We start from the raw sequence: 23,365 nt of genomic DNA, 5'->3' as shown, positions 1-23,365 counted from the left end.
GGACAGTTCCCGCGGCAGAACTTGCCCCTGAGCGCGTGGAGCACCAAGCGATGGAGACTATCTGGATCTACCAGTTCCGCCTCATCGTGATCGGGGACTCCACAGTGGGCAAGTCGTGCCTCCTGCACCGCTTCACCCAGGGCCGCTTCCCAGGGCTGCGCTCCCCTGCCTGCGACCCCACGGTTGGCGTCGACTTCTTCTCGCGCCTACTGGAAATTGAGCCCGGCAAGAGGATCAAGCTGCAGCTCTGGGACACGGCGGGGCAGGAGCGCTTCAGGTAGGGAGTCACCCGCTGCGAGCTCTCGAAAGTGCTAGCGCTCAATGCTCGCTTCCCCTTCGCCCCTCCCCTTCCAGGGGCTACTTCCTCCTCCGCAGTTTCTTCTTTCTTTAGCACGGATTCCTGCGCCCCCTTTCTGTCTCCTTTCCTGTCCTAACCTGGATCGCCTGGTCTCCCCCAGCTCTGTCTGCTCCTCTAGGCATTTGGGTCCCTTTGGCTCCACCTCTGGTTTCTCCCCAAACTCAACTTCGCGTGTACGCCCTGACTCAACAACCTTCCGCCTAGTGTCCCCTTTTCAGCTTAGACCAAGCCTCTTAAGGGGCGGTAGAAATGCCTAGTGGGGTGTGTGTGAAAAATCTTTAGTTCTCGGCAAGCAGAACTCCAGCCGGGGTTATGGCCTGGGCTCCATTGGAACGGTTCACAGCGAGATGCATGCGGTTAATTGATTTGAAAAGCACCAAATGTGGTCATCAGAAAATACTGGGCCATGACCCTAGGGATTAGGTCCTGAAAAACAACTAAATGTAACATCGGAGTCACCGACCCAACTGAGGGTGTGTGTGTTTGTGTTTGTGTTTAAAGGGTGGAGTTGCCTTTGAAAGTTTGTCCTCTTTGGTGAAAAACGTAATATTGAGGTTCATCTGCAACTTTCCCTTTATTTCATTGATTCGTACTTAACGTTCCGGAGTGATAACAAGAGAAAATACTTTTCTGTACAAGGTTTTGTTTTGTTTTGTTTTGTTTTCGAGACAGGGTTTCTCTGTGGTTTTGGAGCCTGTCCTGGAACTAGCTCTTGTAGACCAGGCTGGTCTCGAACTCACAAAACAACTAAATGTAACATCGGAGTCACCGACCCAACTGAGGGTGTGTGTGTTTGTGTTTGTGTTTAAAGGGTGGAGTTGCCTTTGAAAGTTTGTCCTCTTTGGTGAAAAACGTAATATTGAGGTTCATCTGCAACTTTCCCTTTATTTCATTGATTCGTACTTAACGTTCCGGAGTGATAACAAGAGAAAATACTTTTCTGTACAAGGTTTTGTTTTGTTTTGTTTTCGAGACAGGGTTTCTCTGTGGTTTTGGAGCCTGTCCTGGAACTAGTTCTTGTAGACCAGGCTGGTCTCAAACTCACAGAGATCCGCCTGCCTCTGCCTCCCAAGTGCTGGGATTAAAGGCATGCACCACCACCGCCCGGCTGAGAAAATACTTTTCTAAATGGAGAAAAAGGCTCTCAAGTAAATAGTCTCATTCTAAATGTTCACTGAGGAACCTGAGAGATTGTGCAAAGACGACTGACGTTACAGAAATAAGAGGAACCAAAACTGAATTCCTTGGATATTTGAGATAAAATCATATCTAAAGCCTATTTCCAGTTATTTTGGATCGAACAGTACTTTGGTAAGGAAGCTGGTAATATACTGTTTTGTTCCTTTAAAATCACATGATCAATGGGAACTCTCCTAGGCAAATATTGTCACACCTCTCAGCAAGTGCTCTGCTTGTGAACTAAGGAACTCCTTTTAGGAACTTCCAAACATGGCTCCCCCTCACTCCTAACCAGCATCCATGCCGAATGAGTTCAGCCTACATTTGAAGAATGTCCAACACTAAAATCTTGGCTTTCATTTCTGGGTCTGACACTAATTCACGGAGATAATAAGGGAACTGCCTTGCTTGCTTGTACATTAGTTTCTTTTGTGTGTGAAGTAGAGAAACGGTAAGGCCTGCTTTCAGAGGTGTTAAAGGGCATCAGCTTTGTTTAGAATTCCATGAAGACATTTTTGTTCCCTTTTCAATCAGCCTCCTTTGATTGAAACAGTTTTTAAACCTTGTGCCTCATCTGTAAAATGAAGATATCGTCATGATTTCTAAGATTCCTTCCGGTTCAACCACTCTTGAGATCAGTTACCGATTCTTCCATTTGTGGTCTTAGGTTGAACTCTAAGTTATTTCAGGGTCAGAAAAAGAAAGCATTTACTTAGTGCTTGCTCTGCCCTTTAAAGGTAGTAAAATCTTCCTGTGTCTATTTACTTAAAAGTAATTCCTCGACCTATTGACAGGAAAATAAAGGATAATTAATCTGTTAGAATGTAAAGACCTTTGCTAGCTGACGGTTTTGCAATGCCTTTGAGAAGAATGTAAATAACAATTCATTTTATATATACATTATTTAAACAACCCAGTAACTGCCCTGTAATAATGCAAGGACAGTTAGAGAATGTTTACAATGAGTCATACTTTTCTGTTTTGCTTGGCCCTTTACCAATGATATATTCATAAATACATACATATTTCAGTAGCTACCTACAATGCTCGTCTTTCTAGCATATAGCGGAATGCTTCACCATACAACTGCATTCAAAACAATTGCTGTTAAATCATCCCGCATCTTCTAGAAAATAGAGATATTTGCTTTGAATCATGGGTCTCCTGGCACGTTTTATTACATTCAAGGGTGCGTGGAGATATATGCCTGTCATTACAATCATGCCCTGAGGATTTGTGGGAAATATCGTATTAGGACGTTTATTGGTGATTAGACATAAAGCAAAAAAGGAACTTAACTTGGAGAGCTCGTGATGTAGTTTGAAAGTATAAACAAACATATTACAGAACAATGAAATGACCAGCCAGGAATTATCATGACTAGTTCTCCTTTCAGTATTTAAGTTAACATTCTAGTGGGTTTTAACTACTTGCATAACAAAAAGGGACAAGATGTGCTGGACCTGGTGACACTTGCCTGTCATTCAAAGGTTGAACCGGGAGGATCTTGTGTAGTCATACCAGGCTCCACAGCCAGACACGTCTTAAAGGGAACAGCACAGGGCATGGTGGTACAGGCCTTTAATGCCAGCATTTGGGAAGTAGAGGTAAACTAGTCTCTGGGTTCTAGACCAGTCTCATCTACATAGAGAGTTGTGGGCCAACCAAGTGCTACATAGTGAGACATTGTCAAAAAATAAAAAATAAAAGAACTGAAATCAGGGAATATTGATTTGGTTTATACAATACTTAGGATTCCATGAAGAACCTTAGTTCAATAAGAAAGGGCCACCATGTGTCTAGGAAGTGGGGAAGGGGAGTCTAGGATTGTGAATGGTTAGAGAAGAACTAGAAATCACCACTTTCCTAGCTCAGTAAAAACAATAAAAAAATAAAAATGTCACCTTTTATAACTTTTAATTATAGTGGTGAAGTTTAGCAGTAAAAGAAATAAAAAGAATGCTTGGTGCAGTGTCTAAGATAATCTCTCTCTTCTCTATCTCACTATATCTCTCTCTCAATCTCTCTCTCTCTCTCTCTCTCTCTCTCTCTCTCTCTCTCTGGGAACCCACTCCATAGACCAGGCTGGCCTTGAACTCAGAGGGCCAGTTGCCTCTGTTTCCCAAGGGCTGGGACTGAAGGCATGCACCACCAACCAGGGGCCGGCCGGATAGTGTTAGTAAGTTTATAGGAAGAGTTAAAAATATGAAAGGTGGGGGACTGGAGAGATGGCACAGAGGTTAAGAGCACAGACTGCTCTTCCTGAAGTCCTGAGTTCAATTCCCAGCAACCACCTGGTGGCTCACAACCATCTGTAATGAGATCTGGTGCCCTCTCCCGGCATGCAGGCACACATGCAGACAGAATGTTGTATACATGATAAATAAATCTTAAAAAAAAATATGAAAGGTGTTAAGTTAAAGAACCAGTTTCATCCAGCTCCACCAGTGTAATTGGTGGGGATTTCTAAAAGGAAGGGTCTGAAGCGTAAAGTTATTGGGTCATTGGATACATCCTCCTTGGGAGGGATACAAGTAATTTCTCATGGAGGGTCTGCAAGATGGCTCTGTGGGTAAAGAGGAATGTGTTGCCAAACCTGGTAAACTGAGTTTGATTCCTGGGGTCCACAATGGCTCTGACCTATATGTGTGTACTGTGGTGTGCCCCCCCCCATAAGTAAATTCACAAAATAAAATTTTTAAGAAAATTTTAACATAGAGAATTTTAAAAAGTAATTTCTCATGAAGGTAAGTTCTTACAAAAGAATGAGCCCGACCCCTCCCACCTTCTGGGACCTTGTCTGGCAGTCGGATGTCTTCTGTCTTCCTCTCAAGCATGCTGCCATGAGGAGGTCACCTACCAGTTAAGGGGAGCCCACCAAACCTAGTGTCCTGCTGTTTGAACTGTCAGCTCCCAAAACTGAGCTGGATGAACTCTTTCCTTTATTCTGTATCCAACCTCAGATATTTTGTTATAGTAGCAGAATGTGGTCTGGTGTAGACAGTGGGAAAGCATAGCAGCAATATTGAACACACACATACCATGAAAATTCCAGATTTCAAACCAAATTTGACCATTTTTTTTTTCATATTGTCTGACCTTTGGAGTACTACAATTATAGCCACTAATTATTTTGTTTTGTTTTGTTTTTCGAGACAGGGTTTCTCTGTAGCTTTGGAGCCTGTCCTGGAACTAGCTCTTGTAGACCAGGCTGGCCTTGAACTCACAGAGATCCGCCTGCCTCTGCCTCCCCAGTGCTGATTAAAGGTGTGTGCCACCACCGCCCGGTTATAGCCACTAATTATAATGCTGAGAGAATAGTGCCTTCTTCCCCCAGTGCTCTCAAGGTGAGCTCTGTAGAACTTTCGTCCCTTATATTTTCAAAGGATACTTTGTATAGCCACATGTGTTTAGAAATCTCTATCATGTAGCATCCCCCTAAAGCTCCTTTTCAAAGCCTTTAAGAAGCCTGGCATGATGGTGTATGCCTATGATCTAAACACCTGGAAGCAAAGGCAAGATTGTAAATTTGAAGCCAGTGTGGGCTACATACTAAGACTTTGTCTCACAATACCAAGGACTAAGGCTGTAGTTGAGTGGCAGAGTCCTTGTTTACCGTTCCCAAGACAGTCCCAGCACTGGAGGAAGAAAGCTGCTAAGAGGGCTGGAGAGATGGCTCAGTGGTTAAGAGCATTGCCTGCTCTTCCAAAGGTCCTGAGTTCAATTCCCAGCAACCACATGGTGGCTCACAACCATCTGTAAAGAGGTCTGGTGCCCTCTTCTGGCCTGCAGACATACACACAGACAGAATATTGTATACTTAATAAATAAATAAATAAATATTAAAAAAAAAAAAAAGAAAGCTGCTAAGAAATAGTGCAGCAAAGAAATGTGTTTAACTTTGATTAAATTAACAGATTTACTTGGGCTATTTCCAAAATACCCAATTAGGTATAACTGATGTGTAAGGAGGACGCTTTGGGAAAGGCTCCTTTGATAAGTTGCTTTCATCTTTCTCAGACTGAAGCAATAGCAGACCCATATAAATGAGTTAGCTGACTTAGCAGAAGGCTGTCAGCTGTAAGGACGATGGTTAGTTAACACCAGGGCTCCTGTCTCTCTCAGTGCTGAGGTTACAGGTGCACATTGCCACATCTGACTTTTTTACGTGGGTGCTGGAGACCCAAATTCAGCTCCTCATTCTTGCAAAGCGAGCACTTTACCCACTGAGCAATTTCCCTACACTCTTTCTGATTCTTTAGCCCCTCCCAGTGCGTCCCTTTCTACAGGATTTGGTGTGATACGGAGTCATGTAGGTGCTTGCCTCAGACATACGGAGTATAGTAAGAGACCCAAACTGAAACCAAATGAGATCAAGAGAGAAGGCTGCAAAGGGGAGTTGGGTGGCTCCTAAGAACCTCCCTAGTTGTTAAAAAAAAAAAAAGCACTATGAAGAAAGATTATAGATTCTCAAATTATAGGTATAGCCCACCACTTTTCCTTGAAATAGTATTCAATGTGAAAGTCTTTTCTTTTTTATTAAACTAAATTTATATATTTTTATTGAGAAATGGTCTCATGAAATCCAGGCTGGCTCAAACTCACTTTGTAGTTATTCCCTTAAAACTGAACTCCTTGGGGTGTAGAGATGGCTCAGAGGTTAAGAACACTGGCTGCTCTTCCAGAGGTCCTAAGTTCAATTCCCAGAAACATGGTGGCTCACAACCATCTGTATAAGATCTGGTGTCCTCTTCTGTCATGCAGACAGAGCACTGTATACATAATAAATAAATATTTAAAGAAAAAAAACTAGGGGCTGGTGAGATGGCTCAGCGGTTAAGAGCACTGACTGCTCTTCCAGAGGACCCGGGTTCAATTCCCAGCACCCACATGGCAGCTCACAACTGTCTGAACATGTAGTTCCACGAGATCTGACACCTTCACACCAACGAACATAATAAAGTTAAATAAATAAATAAAAAATAAAACAACAACAACAACAACAAAAAAAAAACTAAACTCGTGATCCTCCTGTCTTAACTTCTCAAATGCCAATTTTATTTGTTTGTTTTTGTTTTTCAAGACAGGCTTTCTCTGTGAAACAGTCCTGGCTGTCCTGGAACTTACTCTGTAGACCAGGCTGGCCTCAAACTCACAGATTGCCTGCCTCCTGAGTGCTGGGATTAAAGGGTTGTACTACCACTGCCCAACTTCAAAAGCCATTTTCTAAGTCATATACTTAATGTATTAGAGAGTTTTTTACTTGTCCAAGATCTTATAGCTTATAACTGGTTTTCTCAATAACTAAGTTCTTCCTGGGCAATAGTGGCACACACCTTTAATCCCAGCACTTGAGAGGCAGAGGCATGTGAATCTCTGTGAGTTTGAAGCCAGTGTAGTCTACAGAGAGAGTTGCAAGCCAGCCAGAGCTACACAGAGAAACCTATCTCAAAAAACCAAAAACAAAACAGACAAAAAAACAAAACAAAAAAAAAACAAACAAAAAAAACCCCTCAGTTCTCTTTCTCTCAATTTATTTATTTATGATGTATACAGTGTTCTGCCTGCATGTGTGTCTGCAGACCAGAAGAGGGCACCAGATCGCATTATAAATGGTTGTGAAGTACCATGTGGTTGCTGGGAATTGAACTCAGGACCTCTGGAAGAGCAGCCAGTGCTCTAAACCACTGAGTCATCTATCTCTCCAGTCATGATTTTATTTTTATTCCATGTGTATATATACCAGTGTACCATATGTGTGTACCCGTGGAGGTCAGAAGAGGGCATCAGATGCCCTGGGACGGGAGTTAGAGGTGGAAATGAGCCACCATGTGGGTGCTTAGAATTGGTCACTGGAAGAGCAGCCAGTGTTCTTTCCCTCTGAGCCACTCCCCAGCATCCCAGGTCTCTCAACATTGTGTTTAGTGCTCTTTGTATGCCAGACTTCTTGTTATGGTTGAAGTAAACTGCAATGTGGCATGCACAATTTCTATCTTGGAAAGTCTTTGTTTCCAAATGACACCACACCCATCCCAGTGGACCCAAACTCATATCCGTCCAAACCATTATTTTACTTACTGCTCTGTGCAGGAAACAAAGGGGGAAATTGCTTTACACAGTGGTTGCAATACCAAAATGACAACACATATCTGTGGCACCAGTGAATGGCAGCCTTCCTCTCTGTGCAGCCCTTACTGACCGCACTGCTACACGTACTAATAACAGTGAGCCCTTACACCTAAGTGGGCATCAGTCCTCTCCTTCCACCGTGTGGGTCTTAAAGGACTGAGCTCAAGTCTTCAGGGTTTGATGGCAAGTTCCTTACCTGCTGAGCCTTCTTACCTACTGGCCACCCTGACTCCGAAATGTTCTGTTTGTTTAGATAAGGAGAGGTCTTGGAGAACACATCTGGGTATGGTCCTTACAATTTTATAAGTACTATGAAATACTTTTCAGTCTTTATATGCTGTCTTCCTCTGCCCCAACCCCGAGAAGGCATGATGACTTACTTGTGAAAATCCTCATTAGTTCCATTGATTTCTAAATGAAAACAGTAATTTTAGAAGCAGGCTGAAATAATGGAAGGATAAATAGTGAGTGGAATAAGTTTCAGGACATGAAATCATATGAAACAAAGAGTGCAGAAAAATGTAGCAGCCTTTCTCAGACCACCAGCTCCCAAATCATGACAGAGACTTTTTATTATGTTATGGATGCTCAGCCTTATCTATGCTCGTCCCACTAGCTCTTATACCTTCATTCAACCTGTTTCTCTTATACCTTCATTCAACCTGTTTCTCTTCATCTACATTTTGCCTCAGGGCTTTTTGCCTTTTTTTTTTCATTCTGCATGTCTTACTTTTCCCACTTCTTGCATATTTGACTAGCGGGCCCCAGATGTCTCCCTCTCTTTTTTCTTCTCTTCATCTTAGATTCCCTCTCCTTTTTATTCCCTCTGCACACCAGCCCAGCCTATCCTTCTACTGCCTAGGTTTCTGTAGCTTTTGATATCGGTCCTGGAACTAGCTCTTGTAGACCAGGCTGGCCTCAAACAGAGATCCACCTGCCTCTGCCTCCCAGAGCGCTGGGATTAAAGGCGTGCACCACCACTGCCCAGCGGCCATTCAGCTTTTTATTAGACTAATAGGTGCCTTACGCAGGCAAGGTAGAACAGCAACACATTTTCATATCATTAAATAAATGCAGCACATCTTTACATAGTTAAGCAAATGCATCATAAACAAATACAACACACCTTTGCATAGTTAAAATAATAGTCTAGAACATAAACAAATGTAACACATCTTTACATAGTTAAAGTAATATTCCACAACATAAACAAATGCAACACACCTTTGCATAGTTAAAGTAATATTCCACAACAGAGAAACACGTGGGAGTAGACTATAGCTGCAGAAATGATAGGAGAACTCTAAACCAAAAATGTTTATTCTTTGCTTATACTGGGTAGTATTTAACTATCTCTGATTGGTCCCTTTTATTCTGTGAAAAGTAAAGTGATATTGAGAAGCTGTACAGTACTCTCTGCAGAAGATACCAGAAAGCACTGGAATAAGGCCTAGTAGATGGCTCAGTGAGGAAAGAGCTTGCTGTTCAAGCTTGAGGACCTGAGTTCAGATCCCAGCACTCACGTAAAACGGCATGTATTTGTTTGTGCAGGGCCTTAGAACATCGCCAAGGGTGGCTTTGAACTCATGATCCTCCTGCCTCAGCCTCTCAGTCTCAGGATTATAGCCATACACCACCATGACTAGCTCTGTGGACCTTATTTTATAATAGGGGCAGGGAGCGGGATATACTCAAATAAGTTGAAAATTATATAGAATGTCAGACTGTATTAATTGCTATGGAGAATAAGAACAACAATGGCAAATAGAGCATTGGGGATAACAAGAAGCCCTGTCAGCATTGAAGATGTGTCATGAAAGGGAGATAAAAGATGCCCACAGGGGAGTTACATGTTCAAAGGGAAAATGGGCTCCATTAGTTCCTTGTCAGTATTCCTTGGAGTCTCTGTAACCACAGCCTGATTTTTTTTTTAAATAGGAAGATGCTGGAATTATTAATGTTTGGGTGAAGAAAGACTATCCTAAGTTCACAGTGTGAGAATCGTTGGTAAGGGAGGGACTGAGTCCTAATAATGATAAGGGAGACTTTTGCTGTATGTTCCTGAAGTCATCCTAAGGGCTAGCATCAGGCAGAAGAAGCCGATGAGTGAAGTGTCAGCACAATGTCTGCTCCCACAAGGGCCGTCAGAACGTCCAGCCCTGGCTGCAGGGGAGGCTAGTGCATTTGTGGGTTACTAGCTGTCTTCAGCGTCAAAGCACTTCTGTCTTCTAAATACCTATTTTACAGTTGGCAACGCCATAGGTATTTCCAGGTGGAGCAGCTAATTCGTTTAACCTCAGCCAGCAAGTGCCCAGTGTTTTTAAGAGTCTGATGCCTGCCCAGCAAAGTCCATGATGACAAGCAAGCAGTCCATAATCTTAACACTTACATTTAAATATTTAGATATGTCACCGCTATAAATCTTGAGCACACCAGGGCTTATGGAGTGTTGTCCTCCATTTAGTAATAGCATCTTGCTTTCAGTGTCTGCCAGAAAACTAAATAGTTGCCTGAGATATCATTTATATTTTTTTAGAACCTCAATCATTGTTTTTATGCCAAAAGACTCCAATTTCCCCACAGCAGTTGCTCCCAGTTCGTTACATTAATCATACATTAAGCAAGACTTTATAAATGTCGGTGAGCTCCGAGGCTGCCAGCAACCATTCACGTATATGTTATCTCTAGGCGAGGAGGGGGGAGAAAACGCAACAGCTAAAACCTTTTATGTAGCCATGCTGGGCATGGTGGCACACAGCACTCAGAAGGCTAAGGCTAACTAGGAGTTTGAGGCCAGGCTGGGCTACACAGGGAGGTCTTGGAAAGAGACAGACAGAGAGCTATTGGAGGACAGATAACACATGATTCCACTATTAAAGCATTTAACTTGTCAAACCTAAAGAAGCAGGAAATAGAATGGTGGTCAGGAGGGATCTAGATTTGGATACCTAGAGGTCTGAGCAACGTTGTCCTTAAAAAATTAACAGTACTGTACTATACACCTAATAATTATAGAGGCGTGATGACCTGAGTCTTGATGTGACCCAAGGCTTGTATGAAAGGGACTTGGTTGCGAGCCAATGGGTTTGAGAGCAGTAACTGAATCCTGACTTAGCTGATGATGGATTAGTCCCCAATGGTGTCACAGTATGATGGCAATGTGAAGAGCTGAAGTGCGGTCGGGAGAAATGTCACTGAAAAATACGCCTTGTCCCTGGAGTGCAGGTGTTCTTCCTCGCCCTCCACGTCCCTCTGCCTATGGCTTTGCTCTCCCTCCCATCCTTGCAGCCCTCTCCCTCCCTCTCCTCTACCTCTCCTTGCCTGCTTCAGCCCTACCACCCTGAGGTGAGAGTATACTTCTGCTCACACACCCTGACTGCCATGACACCTCTGAGACCACAAGCAAAAACAAATCTTTTTCCCCTTGAATTGCTTTTCTCAGGTATTTATCATAGTGACATATAGTCTGACTGACTCACATGCAGGAGGATCTCCCATTGGTTTTTATTTCTCTGTAATTTATTAGATTTGATTATTGGTAATACAAAAAAAATTGTACATGTTTATAGGGGTGCCATGGCATTTTTATATACATATTTATTGTCTAATGTTTAAATATGATTACATTTATTTACCTCAGACAACATTTTTTGTTTGTTTGTTTTGTTTTCAAGACAGGGTTTCTCTATGTAACAGCCCTAGCTGTCCTGGAACTCACTCTTGTAGACCAGGCTGGCTTCAAACTCACAGAGAATCACCTACCTCTGCCTCCCAAGTGCTGGTATTAAAGGTGTGCACTGCCACCACCACCTGGTCTCTCAGATAACATTTTTTTTAAATATCTATGTATTTATTATGTATACAATATTCTGTCTGTGTGTATGCCTGTAGGCCAGAAGAGGGCATCAGACTCCATTACAGATGGTTGTGAGCCACCATGTGGTTGCTGGGAATTGAACTCAGGACCTTTGGAAGAGCAGGCAATGCTCTTAACCTCTGAGCCATCTCTCCAGCCCCTCAGATAACATTTTATGTGAAAACATATAAACTCTTTTCCTTAGGCTTTAAAAAAATATATATAATACATCATTATCAGTAGCTATATATTTTTTTTAAAAAAACCAACTGAACCTTTACCATGTAAAGCCATGTTGGAAGTTATGAAGGATTTGTGTTCCTGATTTCTATCATTTTTCCTAGACAATATCTGTGCAAATTTCCTCGAACAGCTATGTCCTGGGTGCCCCAGATAAAATCATCTTGAGGCTCTTCATAAAAAGGGAAATTTGCTCAGCTCTCTCTTGAGGCTGTCTTGATAGGCTAAGATAATCCCCATACTGGAGAACCACGTTTAGAAGAAGCAGTAGATCCCATGAGCTCTGAGCAGCCAAAAGCACAGGAAGCCTGTAGTCCTCACATGACAGGGCTGCTCTTTTTCCACAGGCTCACCTACTGTCATAGAAGCTCCAAGGAGCCAGTTGGCAGCCTGGACAAATTCACTAGAAGCATTACAGTGTTCTCTAGTGGCAACATCCCTCCCCTGCCTGCAAAAACTTCTTCATCAGCACAATAGAAAGGGATTAAAGGCATCCAAAATATTTAGTGACTCAGGAGCCAAACATGGTGACTCATAACCCCAGTTCTTGAGGGCACGGCAGAAGAATTACCTAGAGTTTGAGGCCCATAGTGGGCTACAGGATGAGTCACTAGCAGAAAATGGAAAAGACATTTGAAAATAAAATAAGATTTAGTGACTCATTAAATGCAATTGAGAAAGGTTTCATCACCCAACCTTCACCCCTCGCTTCCCATGGAACAACTGTGACTCAGAGAAAAGTCCCCCTCCTCCCGCACTAGTTTAGGATGCCTGCATCCTGAAGTATCGTGTCAAAGCCTTGCAAGGTGACCTCTCCTGGGCGTCACATGTCTAAATCCTCATGAGCTATCCACAGTTGTATAGGACCAGCTGCCTCTCGATCATAGTGGCAAGCTCTTGAAATCCCGTGGCTGACATCAGCCCATGTCCCATCTTCACCGTGATTAACTGAATACTTTAATCCGTGCCCTACACATAATACCACGGGAAAGAATGAGGCATTCTGCGATTTTGTGGATGGTCACTAAGATGTCCGCATTCCAGAGCGAATCCTTTACAGTGAGAGCATCCAGCTTCTCACATCAGCAGTTACTGGAGAGGTGGGTAGCAAAGGGTGACTGTCCAAGTCAACCTGGGTAAGAGGAGGACCCTTGAGCCTTGGCACAACTCCCATGTCCACTTCGCATTCAAACTGGAGCGGACATCTTTACTGATAATGACAGGACAGGGCATTTTGTTTTATAGATTATCAAGAATTCCTAGTCGAGCAGTAGAGGCTCAAGCCTTTTATCCCAGCACTTGGGAGGCAGAGGCAGATGGATCTCTGTGAGTTCGAGGCCAGCCTGGTCTACAAGAGCTAGTGCCAGGACAGGCTCCAAAGCTACAGGAAAAAACCCTGTCTCAAAACAAAACAAGAACAACAACAACAACAAAAAAAAAAAAAAAGAATTCCTGTATGGAGGAGCCTTTTGATAGGCTTTCATATAAGCTACAATAGTTCATTATTGTTTATTACATACTCATCAACATGGCCCTCAAACCTCTTTATAAGTAGATGGTGGTTTTCGTTTCTCAACATGACAAACCCTTAGCCTGTGCTAATGAATTGTGGATCTTGAGCCACAGGAATCCTCTAGGAACAGTGGACAGTGAGTTGGACCACTAGCTTTCCAAATGGGAGAGTTCCCTTTTCTACTTAGCTTTAAGTTCCCCAAAGAGTGGAGCTGAATGTGCTAGCTTGATCTCTCTCTCCCTGCCCCGCCCCCGTGTGTGTGTGTGTGTGTGTGTGTGTGTGTGTGTGTGTGCGTGTGGTGGTGGTGGTGGTGGAGACGACAAAGCCCAAGTCTGGTGCATCAAAGAATACCCTCATAGTGAGCATTCAAGTCGCACAGGCATTTTGGGTTCTAAAGATCGGCATTTAGTCTCTTTCAAAGCCAGACTATGAGCAAGAACTATTTTTCAAAAGTGTAACAGCCTTTGATGAAGAGCATGCCTCTGCTCCAAAATGTCACGGCTATAATTGTCCATCTGAGCCTTGTCTAGGCTTAATTGAACATCTCAGTCTGCTGTGTATACTTGAGGCTGGTACCATTAGATCTGATGGGCTAAGTGGCCAAGTTGCATGTGTTACAGCACAGAGCAGTGATTTACAGCCTCCCTAATGCTGCAACACAGTTCCTCATGTCCTGGTGACTCCCAACCGTAAGATTATTCTCGTTGCCACTTTATAGCTGTAATTTTGCTACTGTTCTGAATTGTAACGTAAATATCTGTGTTTTCAGATGGACTCAGGTGACCCCTGTGAAAAGGTCATTTGACACCCCCCCCCAAAGGGGTCTCAGAGTTATTGGTATAGACCAATTGAAGGTACTTCTCCTTTAATCCTGTTAAAGCTGGAACCTTTTGGATCTCACACTAATGGGTCCGAGAAGTACATTATACTATGCAAGTTCCCTCTAAAGTTAGAAAAAAAAATCTTTCTTCTTAACAGGGTCATAAAATATATAACTACAAGGTGGCGTACAGTCTGGTAGCCTGAGTTAAATCCCGGAATCCACATAAAGGTAGAAGGAGAGAACTGAATCCAGAGTCTGTGCTCTGGCCTCACAGCATGCTGTCACAAGCCCACACACATACATCATACATATACAATAATAATGATGGTAATTATTGGTAATTTTTTGAGATAGGATCTCGCAATGTTTACCTGGCTGGTCCTGGACTCACAGATATCTGCCTGCCTGTGCTTGAGTGCTGTCATGGAAGATGCAAACCACCATGCCCAGTTAATTGATTTTAAGGCTGCTAAGATTCACTTTCTCTGGTTTCATCAACACGGCTCCAGCGTAAAAGCCACCCCTCAAGGAACTTCCCTGCGAGCGCTGGTGACTGTGTGTAAATCAGCCCCTCCAACACTGATGGCAATGCTCCTGCGTCACACTGTGAGGTCAGACTACAAGGAGATGAGATGTTAGACAGCATGCCCTAGCTTCCACTATTCTGTCGTGTCTCTTATGTCCTCACCAGCTGTGTTGCTCCCTGACCTGATCATTCTGTACTGCACACTTGAAAGGGCACTGGGTATTCAGCGGTGAATAAAGCAGACACGGCCCTTCATGCCCCTTAAAGTTAGCGAGCCAGTAGCATGGATACACAAAGTGGGGAGGGGTAGGAAGAGGGTACCATGCAAAAGTACCAGCGGTTCCTTGGCACTGTTGAGTACCCACTTGGGATTGGTTATAATTAATTCATAGCAACTTCAACTGATGTACCCTGAACCATCTCCTCAGCCCAGATTTGCAGTTAGAATTATTTTACATTCATTTATTAGGAGGCGTAGGATAGGTGCATGCCAAAGGACAGCCTGTAGGAGTAAGTTCTTCCCTTCCACTCTGTGGGTCCTGAGACAGAACTCAGGCCAGCAGGCATTGTAGCCAGCACTTCTGTGCATCGAGCCATCTGGAAAACAGATGCTGGGGAACAACCTACCGGAGTGGATGCTGCTATCAGCAAAACGACAGGACTTGAGATAAAGAAAGTCAAGTGCTAAAATCTCTAGTCTGTGGAGAAAGGCCCGGAGCTGGCAGGTGCCAGCAGAGGGCTTCAGTCTCAGAGGAGCAGAGGATCTGTTTACAGAGGGATTGGAGGGAATAATGGGGGAGGGGTCCTGAGGCCAAGCCAGAGGAGACGCCTTTGAAAGAGGGTGAGATAGGTCACCTTCCAGCAGCAAAAGCTCAGCAGGCTTCTTGTACGTGCAAGAGCAGTGGGGTTGAGGACGTAACTCAGGGGCACATTTGTGGATTAGGATTTGGGTTTAATCCTCAATCCTAAAAGTTATAAAGAAAAACAAAACCTGGACCTTCCCTTTGGGTTCTGTATCTGCCCCCCTTGCATTCTGGCCAGAGGATAGTCTCACAACAAATAATTCCCTCTCTAACATATAGAATTAAGATTTTTTTTTAAAAAAAATGCAAGTTACTAGAAAACATGTTGTTTCCTACAATGTAAGGCATGCTTCTGTGTGTGTGTATGCATGTGTACACATATATATACATGCACGCAAACATTTCAATGTTGAATTTTCTATTTTAGATGGTAACTCGGTTTTTTAATTTGTAAATGCAAATACTCACTGAAATAATATAACTCTAATTTGGCAATTTAATGAGGTCATAAGGTTACTTTGTTTGTATTATATCCCAGTAATTTTTGAAATATCCATCCCTGTTCTTTTTTAAACATTTTTTTAGATTAATATCATTTCCCCTTCCCTTTCTTCTCTCCAAGCCCTCCTATGTACCCCCGACCTTACTCTTTTTCAAACCCAGGGTCTTTTTTTTAATTGTTGCTGGAGTGTGTGTGTATGTGTGTGTGTGTATGCGTGCACACATGCATGTTCCCTAAATATATAAATTCAACCTGCTCAGTCTGTGTAATGCTGCTTGTATGTTTGTTTCCAGAGCTGACCACTTGAAATGGTTTTCCCTAGGGAAGGCCATTTCTCCCACTCTCAGCATTCCTTAGTTGCCTGTAATTTTTTTTTTTTCCTGGCTTTTCAAGACAGGGTTTCTCCGTAGTTTTGGAGCCTGTCCTGGAACTCGCTCTTGTAGCCCAGGCTGGCCTCGAACTCACAGAGATCCGCCTGCCTCTACCTCCTGATTGCTGTGATTAAAGGCATGCACCACCATCCAGCTAGCTACCTGTAATTCTTTGTCTAGGGATAAAATTTAACTTCCCCCTTTAATGTTAGTATGTATTGGTGTCATCCTTGTTCAGGCTCTATTACTTTTAATTATGTATACTTGTGTCTGCATGTAAGTACGTAAATTTGAATGCAGTTGCCTAGAAGGGCAGAGACATCTGATCCCCCTGGAACTGGAGTTACAGGCAGTTGTGAGCCAACAGGGTGCTGGAAACCTAACCGTCCTCGGAGAACAGCACATACTTGTAACCACTGAGCTGTCTCCCAAGTTTCCATATCCCAGTAAAATCTTGAAAAACTTGCACTAAGTAATCTTCTCAACATTGCATTTTCAACCACAAAAAGGTTGTTTTTAAAAATGACACTGGTGAAGGACAGGTGGTGTTGGCGCATGCCTTTAATCCCAGCACTCGGGTGGCAGAGGCAGGTGGATCTCTGGGAGTGAGTTCCTGGCTCAGCAGGTCAAGGACCTTGCTACAAAGCCTGAGAACTGGAGCTCCATCTTTTCTTAGCTAAGGTTTTTAGTGCAGTGAAAAGACACTAACCACGACAACTTTTATAAAGGAAAACATTTATTTGAGGTGGTGGCTTACAGTTCAGACTTTCAGTCCGTTATCATTTGTGGTAGGGAGCATGGCAGCATGCAGGCAGATGTGGTGCTGGCTACATCTTGAATAGAAGGCAACAGCACAAGGCTGTCTCACGGGATATGGCTTGTGCATATATGAACCTTCAAAGCCGGCCTCCACAGGGACACACTTCCTCCAACGAGAACATATCTACAAACATACCATACCAACAAAGCCACACCTCCTAACATTTTTTATTTTCAAACCACCACAGATCCCAAAACCCACATGGTGAAAGGAACAAAAGCCAAGCCTTGAAAGTTGCCCTCTGATCTCCACATGTGCCGTGGTATGCATGTACCCAAATACATATATGACATATACACATAAAGTGAATAAATAAGTGTAATGAAATTACACCGATAGTAAGTTATAGAGAGCAAGGCAGATTTGGTGCTGATAAAGTTTCGGCCTAACAACATAGGCTTAATTGGATTTTTCTTATGACCTGGCATATCTGCCTGAATTCATACACATACAGAGAGAACAGTGGCAGAACGATAACAAATTAATTATCCCACAGAATTAAAGACGATAGCAACACCTTAATTAACTAGATTATTTAAATCCCGCTAAATATGGTGGACAATTTTTCTTGTCGTCAATGCTTGTATAGTACTGCAGCCCCCAGAAATTGTCGCTTGAAGCCTAGCTTGATGGTGCACGCTTACAGTCCTAGGACTCAGGAGTCTGAGCTGGGAAGACAGCTGGGCCACAGAGCAGTTCTAGGCTGAGCTGGACTTGGAAAACCTTGTCTCAAAAATAGAATGATGGATGAAAACACAGGAGAAGGGAGGGGAGACACTTGGGGCTATTTTATGAATTTTGAGGAGAAACAGGGAGGTGAGTGAATAAGGGGAGGGGACACATACATTCTTCACACTCAGAAAGCAAGGCTGGTGGGTTTCTTTGGCAGTACTAAGTATTGGACCTAGGGCCTCCTGAGTGCTCGAGAAGTACTCAGGGACTGGAAACATCTGCCCTAGCAGCAAAGGCGGGCACAGTGTTGGGTCGCTGAACTACTGTGGCTTTAGGAGTGAGGAGAGTGTAGTGAGCACAAGCGTCTGGGGCATCCCACTGTCCCTTCATAGCGGTCTCTGTATCTTGGTCAAGTAGATGAGTTTAGTGTGGAGCACAGACAGCTTGAACTTTGACACTCGGGAGGTCCTTGGCATTTAGCACTTTCCTTTGCCCTTTTGGCTAGTCAGCCCTGTATCGCAAACATTCTGTGATTCCTAGGATTTGCCAGCCAATATGATGTAAGACACATGTATAAAACATGTTTGACCTTTGGGAAACCATGGATCGAGCCAGAGGCATCTACATATCCAGGCAGCACATTATAAAAAATCGATGCAAATGTAATAGCAGTCTGCTACCCATTAGATGGGATTATTTGAGAAAGGAGTCTTTGATTGGGAAGGCTCCTCAGATAATACCTTTCTTGAAACTATTGAAGGATAAATGGAGTATGACAGAGAGAGAAAGGATAGATGACATTCAGGTGTCTGGCCAGCAAGTCCCAGGGGTCTTCTGCCTATCTCTACCTCCCCAGTGCTAGGATTGTAATTTTGAGCCGCCACACCAGGAGTTTTTTCCATGAGTTCTAGGGGCCAAACGTAGGTCTTGGTGTGTGCATGGCAAGTGCTCATCCTGCGGGGTCGGCTTTCAGCCCACCTTGAGCTCCTCTTCCTCTTACCTTCACCTCCCGTGTGAAGGGATTCTAGGAGTGTTGCCACCATACACGTCATATATGGGGACTGAACTCGGGGCTCCCTGCATAGAGGCACTCTACTACACAGTTACATCCCTAGTCCTCTGTTATCTATCTGTTTTTAACCCAGTTTTGTAATAACTCTTCTATCAAATACTTAAAAATAAAACCTCATAAGACACTGCAAGATGATATGCTGCAAAGGTTCTTCTGTGTCTAAGAAGTGCGACTTCAAAATTCTGTCCATATATGAAACAGGCATATGTGTTAATCTCAGAATATTTTTGTTCACCGAAGATACCTCATATTGGATTTATAAGCTCTATTTAAATAATGTTATTTCGCATTTGATTTTGGTGTTTCATTATTCAAAGGAGGAGCAAAGAGCATTGACCTTACACGACCTTTTTTTATTTTTCAGATCAATAACTCGATCCTATTATCGCAACTCAGTTGGTGGATTTTTAGTATTTGACATTACTAACCGACGGTCTTTTGAACATGTGAAAGATTGGCTGGAAGAAGCGAAAATGCACGTACAGCCTTTTCATATTATATTTCTCCTGGTGGGACACAAATGTGATTTAGCATCACAACGTCAGGTGTCAAGGGAAGAAGCCGAGAAACTATCGACAGACTGTGGGATGAAATATATAGAAACCTCAGCAAAAGATGCTACAAATGTTGAGGAGTCCTTCACAATCTTGACAAGAGACATATATGAACTTATTAAGAAGGGAGAGATTTGTATTCAGGATGGCTGGGAAGGGGTTAAAAGTGGTTTTGTTCCAAATACTGTGCATTCTTCTGAGGAGGCAGTTAAGCCCAGGAGAGAGTGCTTCTGCTGACTGCAACATGCCAAAGAACTGTCGTATACAGGCCAAGACGCTTCTGGATACATGTCCACATTTACAGCAGAACATCACAAAGCATCCAGACCCACGGTAGCATCGTGAGCTGCTGGCTACAGCGCTCTCTGCTCACCAGCTACACCGACAGATAGGAGGGAAAGCAGACAGCCTTCTTTCTGAAACCAGTGTCTACAGAATTACACCCACTCTCACTTTCTTAGCATATAGCTGACTTTAGTGTCCAGATGTGTCAGTATTATTCATCTTTCTTGACAATTGAAATTGGATTTTTTTGTATACACGTAGTCTGTCTGAAAATAAATGTGTCAGGATTATATTCTCCTCAGTCAATTAGTATTAAATATAAAGTGCACTTGAAGGGCCGACGAGATGACTCAATGGATAAAGAAGCTTGCCACCAAATCTGCAGACCTGAGTCTGATCTCTGGAACCCCTGTGGTGGAAAGAAAGAACCCATTTCACTTGAAATTGTCCCCTGGCCTCAACACGCACACCACCATACATGTGCTCACACAAATACACACGAGTGTGTGCAGCAACATACACCAAATAATATGAAAGATGCATAAGGTACATCCTGCAGGCTGGGGCCATAGCTCAGTGCTAGAATGTTTCCTTAGTTTCTGAAAACCTAGATCCAATCCCAGCATCAAAACTGGAGGGGGGCCTGGCTGTGGTGGCTCTCGCCTTTAATCCCAGCACTCAGGAGGCAGAGGCAGGAAGATCTCTGTGAGTTCAAGGCCAGCCTGGTCTACGGAGCAAGTTCCAGGACCAGCTCCAAAGTTACACAGAGAAACCCTGTTTTGAAAAACCAAAACAAGATCAACAACGAAAACAAACACTGGAGGGGGAAAAGGCAAAGTACTCTTAAGCAGTCGCAGAAGTACTGACTAGGACTAAAATATTAAGTTTTCCTTTCAAAGTACCAGGTTTGCCATTCTTAGAACATAATAAAATAAATTTTATATTCCTTTTTGTTTCTGGATTTATTGGTCCTGGAATCGTCACTTTTGGCAAGATTTGTAAGTGCTCAAAGGAGATATTTTGAGCAAATATTCACAGGAAACAAAAGGACCACTCAGTAGCAAATAGTTTGATGCTATAATACACTGTCCAGACTTAGCCAAGGAAACCAAAAACAAATTTAGCCAAGAAAAAAATAGTGACATTTTCAAAGAAAAAAAAAGCAGTTTATCTTGAACTATTGTCAAAATTATCAATATACATACATAGTAGTTTTTCAAATTTCCAAATTATCTTATTTCCAGTAAAAGTAGAAAAGATGTTCTGAATAGGAAAAATGGTGTTAGCCACTTGATTTAGCATTCACATTTAATTTTCTGATCTCATCAATAGAAGGGAAGATGAAATACTCAAGTGAAAAAATGATGTTCAAGTTCAGTTTTTTAAAACTAATTTTTTTTTTTTTTGCAGAATTTTGCTATATAGCTCAGACCCACCACCTCAGTCTCTCTCCCAAGTGCTGCATATGTGCCTTTTTTGGCATGGAGGTTGAGACAGGGTTTCACTCTGGTCACCCTTGTTGGTGTTGAACTTAATACACAGACTAGGCCTGTCTCTGCCTCTGAGTACTGGGATAAAAGGCATGCAGCTTACCATGCCTAATTTTTAACTCTGATCGAACATTCATGGAAGGGATATTTTGATCACAGTGTTAAATATTTTATAATGTGTATATCTGTTTTATGCTATAAATCACAGAAGGGTATCTAATTACCCAATGAAACTGCCTTTTGAGATTGTAAGTTTCTTATGCTTAAATTATAGTAAGTTTATTTCTTTGAAAACCAAAATGGCATAGTGTAAAGAATATTAAGGAAGAAATCAGAGATCAAAGCCCTAAGCTTGCCTTTACTCTCCTAGTTAGTATTAGACCATAAGAATGTTCTACGATCTCTTGACCATCACTCTTCTGGCTTATAAAATGAGCCTACTAATTTTTTGAATTTTATGGAATTATTCTGAAAATCAAGCAGATGGTGTTAAAAAGTTTTGAATGAAGAAGGTATTTTACATGTGTGTTGCTGATGCAGCTGCTTCTGGACACATTATATTTACAGCTGATGAGAATATGTTCTTGTGTTCTTTCCTTTTATTTCTGTGTGGAGGTACCAGAAGATGGTGTGTGTTTTCATGGACCCAGGGGAGTCCTTGGCTGGCACGGTCCTCTCTCCTACTTTGAACCTCTGATGAATCAATGTTTCTCTAAAGCATAAACAGTAGAGATGAAAGCCCTTGGAAAACTAATCCACTCAGAAAGTCACATCTGAAAATGTTTTAGTGAATCTTTGAAGTGGGCATTTAATTGTATTTTAAAACATTAGCACTTGAACATTTTCTAGGTTTGGGTATTTTTAATAGTGCTAGTGAAGAGAATATGTTATGTCACTATGAACGTTTTGAATATTTATATTGTCAACACTTTTATATCCCCAGGCTGTTTTGTGGGAATGAATTCAAATTGCCCACATGAAGCAGTCTATTTTACTGTTACAATTCTAAGTCTTACATTACAGTTTGCCATCACATCCAAAATGGCATGATCTAAAATGCTGAGGGCTGACCATTGAAAGTACCTTCTGTACCTGTACTCTACTTGTCGAGTTAAACAACGAAAACTTAAAGTATGATTTCATTCTCTGTGGACACCTTTAATAATAGCAATGCTGGATAAAGACTAAGGATAGGATGGGTTCTATACTCAGAATAGAATTGGGAAGCTGGAAGAAGAAATGGGAAGGTGGAATCCCAAAAAGTTGATACTTGTAGGGCAGAAACACTTATATGGGTGTGTGTGTGCACACATCCATGGTTGAGAAATGTAAAAGGGTAAGTAAAGCTGGGTCCAGTTGCTTTGACTTTATGGAGGAGATATTTCCCCATACCCCACCCCTTATAGAGGAGGTATCAGCAGTGAGTGAAAAACTTGGCATTGTGACATACACCTTTAATCCCACTCAGGAGGCGGAGGCAGATGGATCTCTGTGAGTTCTAGGCCAAGCTTGGTCTACAGAGCGAGTTCACGGACAGCCAGAGCTACACAGAGAAACCCTGTCTCAAAAAACCAAAAACAAAAACAAACAAAAAAAAAGACTGCCAAATGTGTATACCCATAACCTCAAATCTATCCATCCATATATACATATATATAGTATTGTATATATACATGTATTATGTATATGTGTGTATATGTATATATGATTGACCTGTTTCTTATATATTGTTATAGAAGATGTGAACGATAATGCCAAAACAGTCAATATTTGCTCTAGGCAAAAAAGAGTTTTCCCAGGTTTCTTTTTCTTTAGATTTTCTCTATGTAACAGTCCTGGCTGTCCTGGAGCTCGCTTTACAGACCATGCTGGCCTCGAACTCACAGAGATCTGCCTGCCTCTGCCTCTCAAGTGCTAGAATTAATAGTGTATACCACCACGACCTGGCTGCTGCCCAGATTTCTTAGAAACCACATAAACAACTTTAATCTTAGCACTCAGGGGGCAGTGGTAGTGGAGCTCTGTGAATTTGAGGTCAGCCTGGTCTACAGATCAAGTTCCAGGACAGCTAGAGTTATGTGGTGAAATCCTGTCTTTAAAAAAAAGACATACTTTATGTCATTACTATGCTTTATTTACTCTTATTAAAATTTAATACTCTATATGCTATAG

General features: G+C 42.4%; 1 protein-coding gene across 1 annotated transcript; it reads left to right on the top strand.

Moving 5' to 3' along the window:
- The first annotated feature begins 26 nt into the window (after nt 1-26).
- Nucleotides 27-20,413, top strand: Rab39a (RAB39A, member RAS oncogene family). The gene is made up of 2 exons (XM_041638660.1): nt 27-277; nt 19,229-20,413. The coding sequence occupies exons 1-2, from the start codon at nt 51-53 to the stop codon at nt 19,653-19,655; spliced, it is 654 nt and encodes a 217-aa protein (XP_041494594.1). The 5' UTR covers nt 27-50; the 3' UTR covers nt 19,656-20,413.
- The last annotated feature ends 2,952 nt before the right edge of the window (nt 20,414-23,365 follow it).

Source organism: Microtus oregoni, unplaced genomic scaffold (genome assembly GCF_018167655.1).
Source record: "Microtus oregoni isolate MIOR12 unplaced genomic scaffold, Mior012 000055F_ref0000237, whole genome shotgun sequence".
In the NCBI taxonomy this organism is placed as follows: domain Eukaryota; kingdom Metazoa; phylum Chordata; class Mammalia; order Rodentia; family Cricetidae; genus Microtus; species Microtus oregoni.
This window is presented reverse-complemented; position numbering and strand designations above follow the sequence as displayed.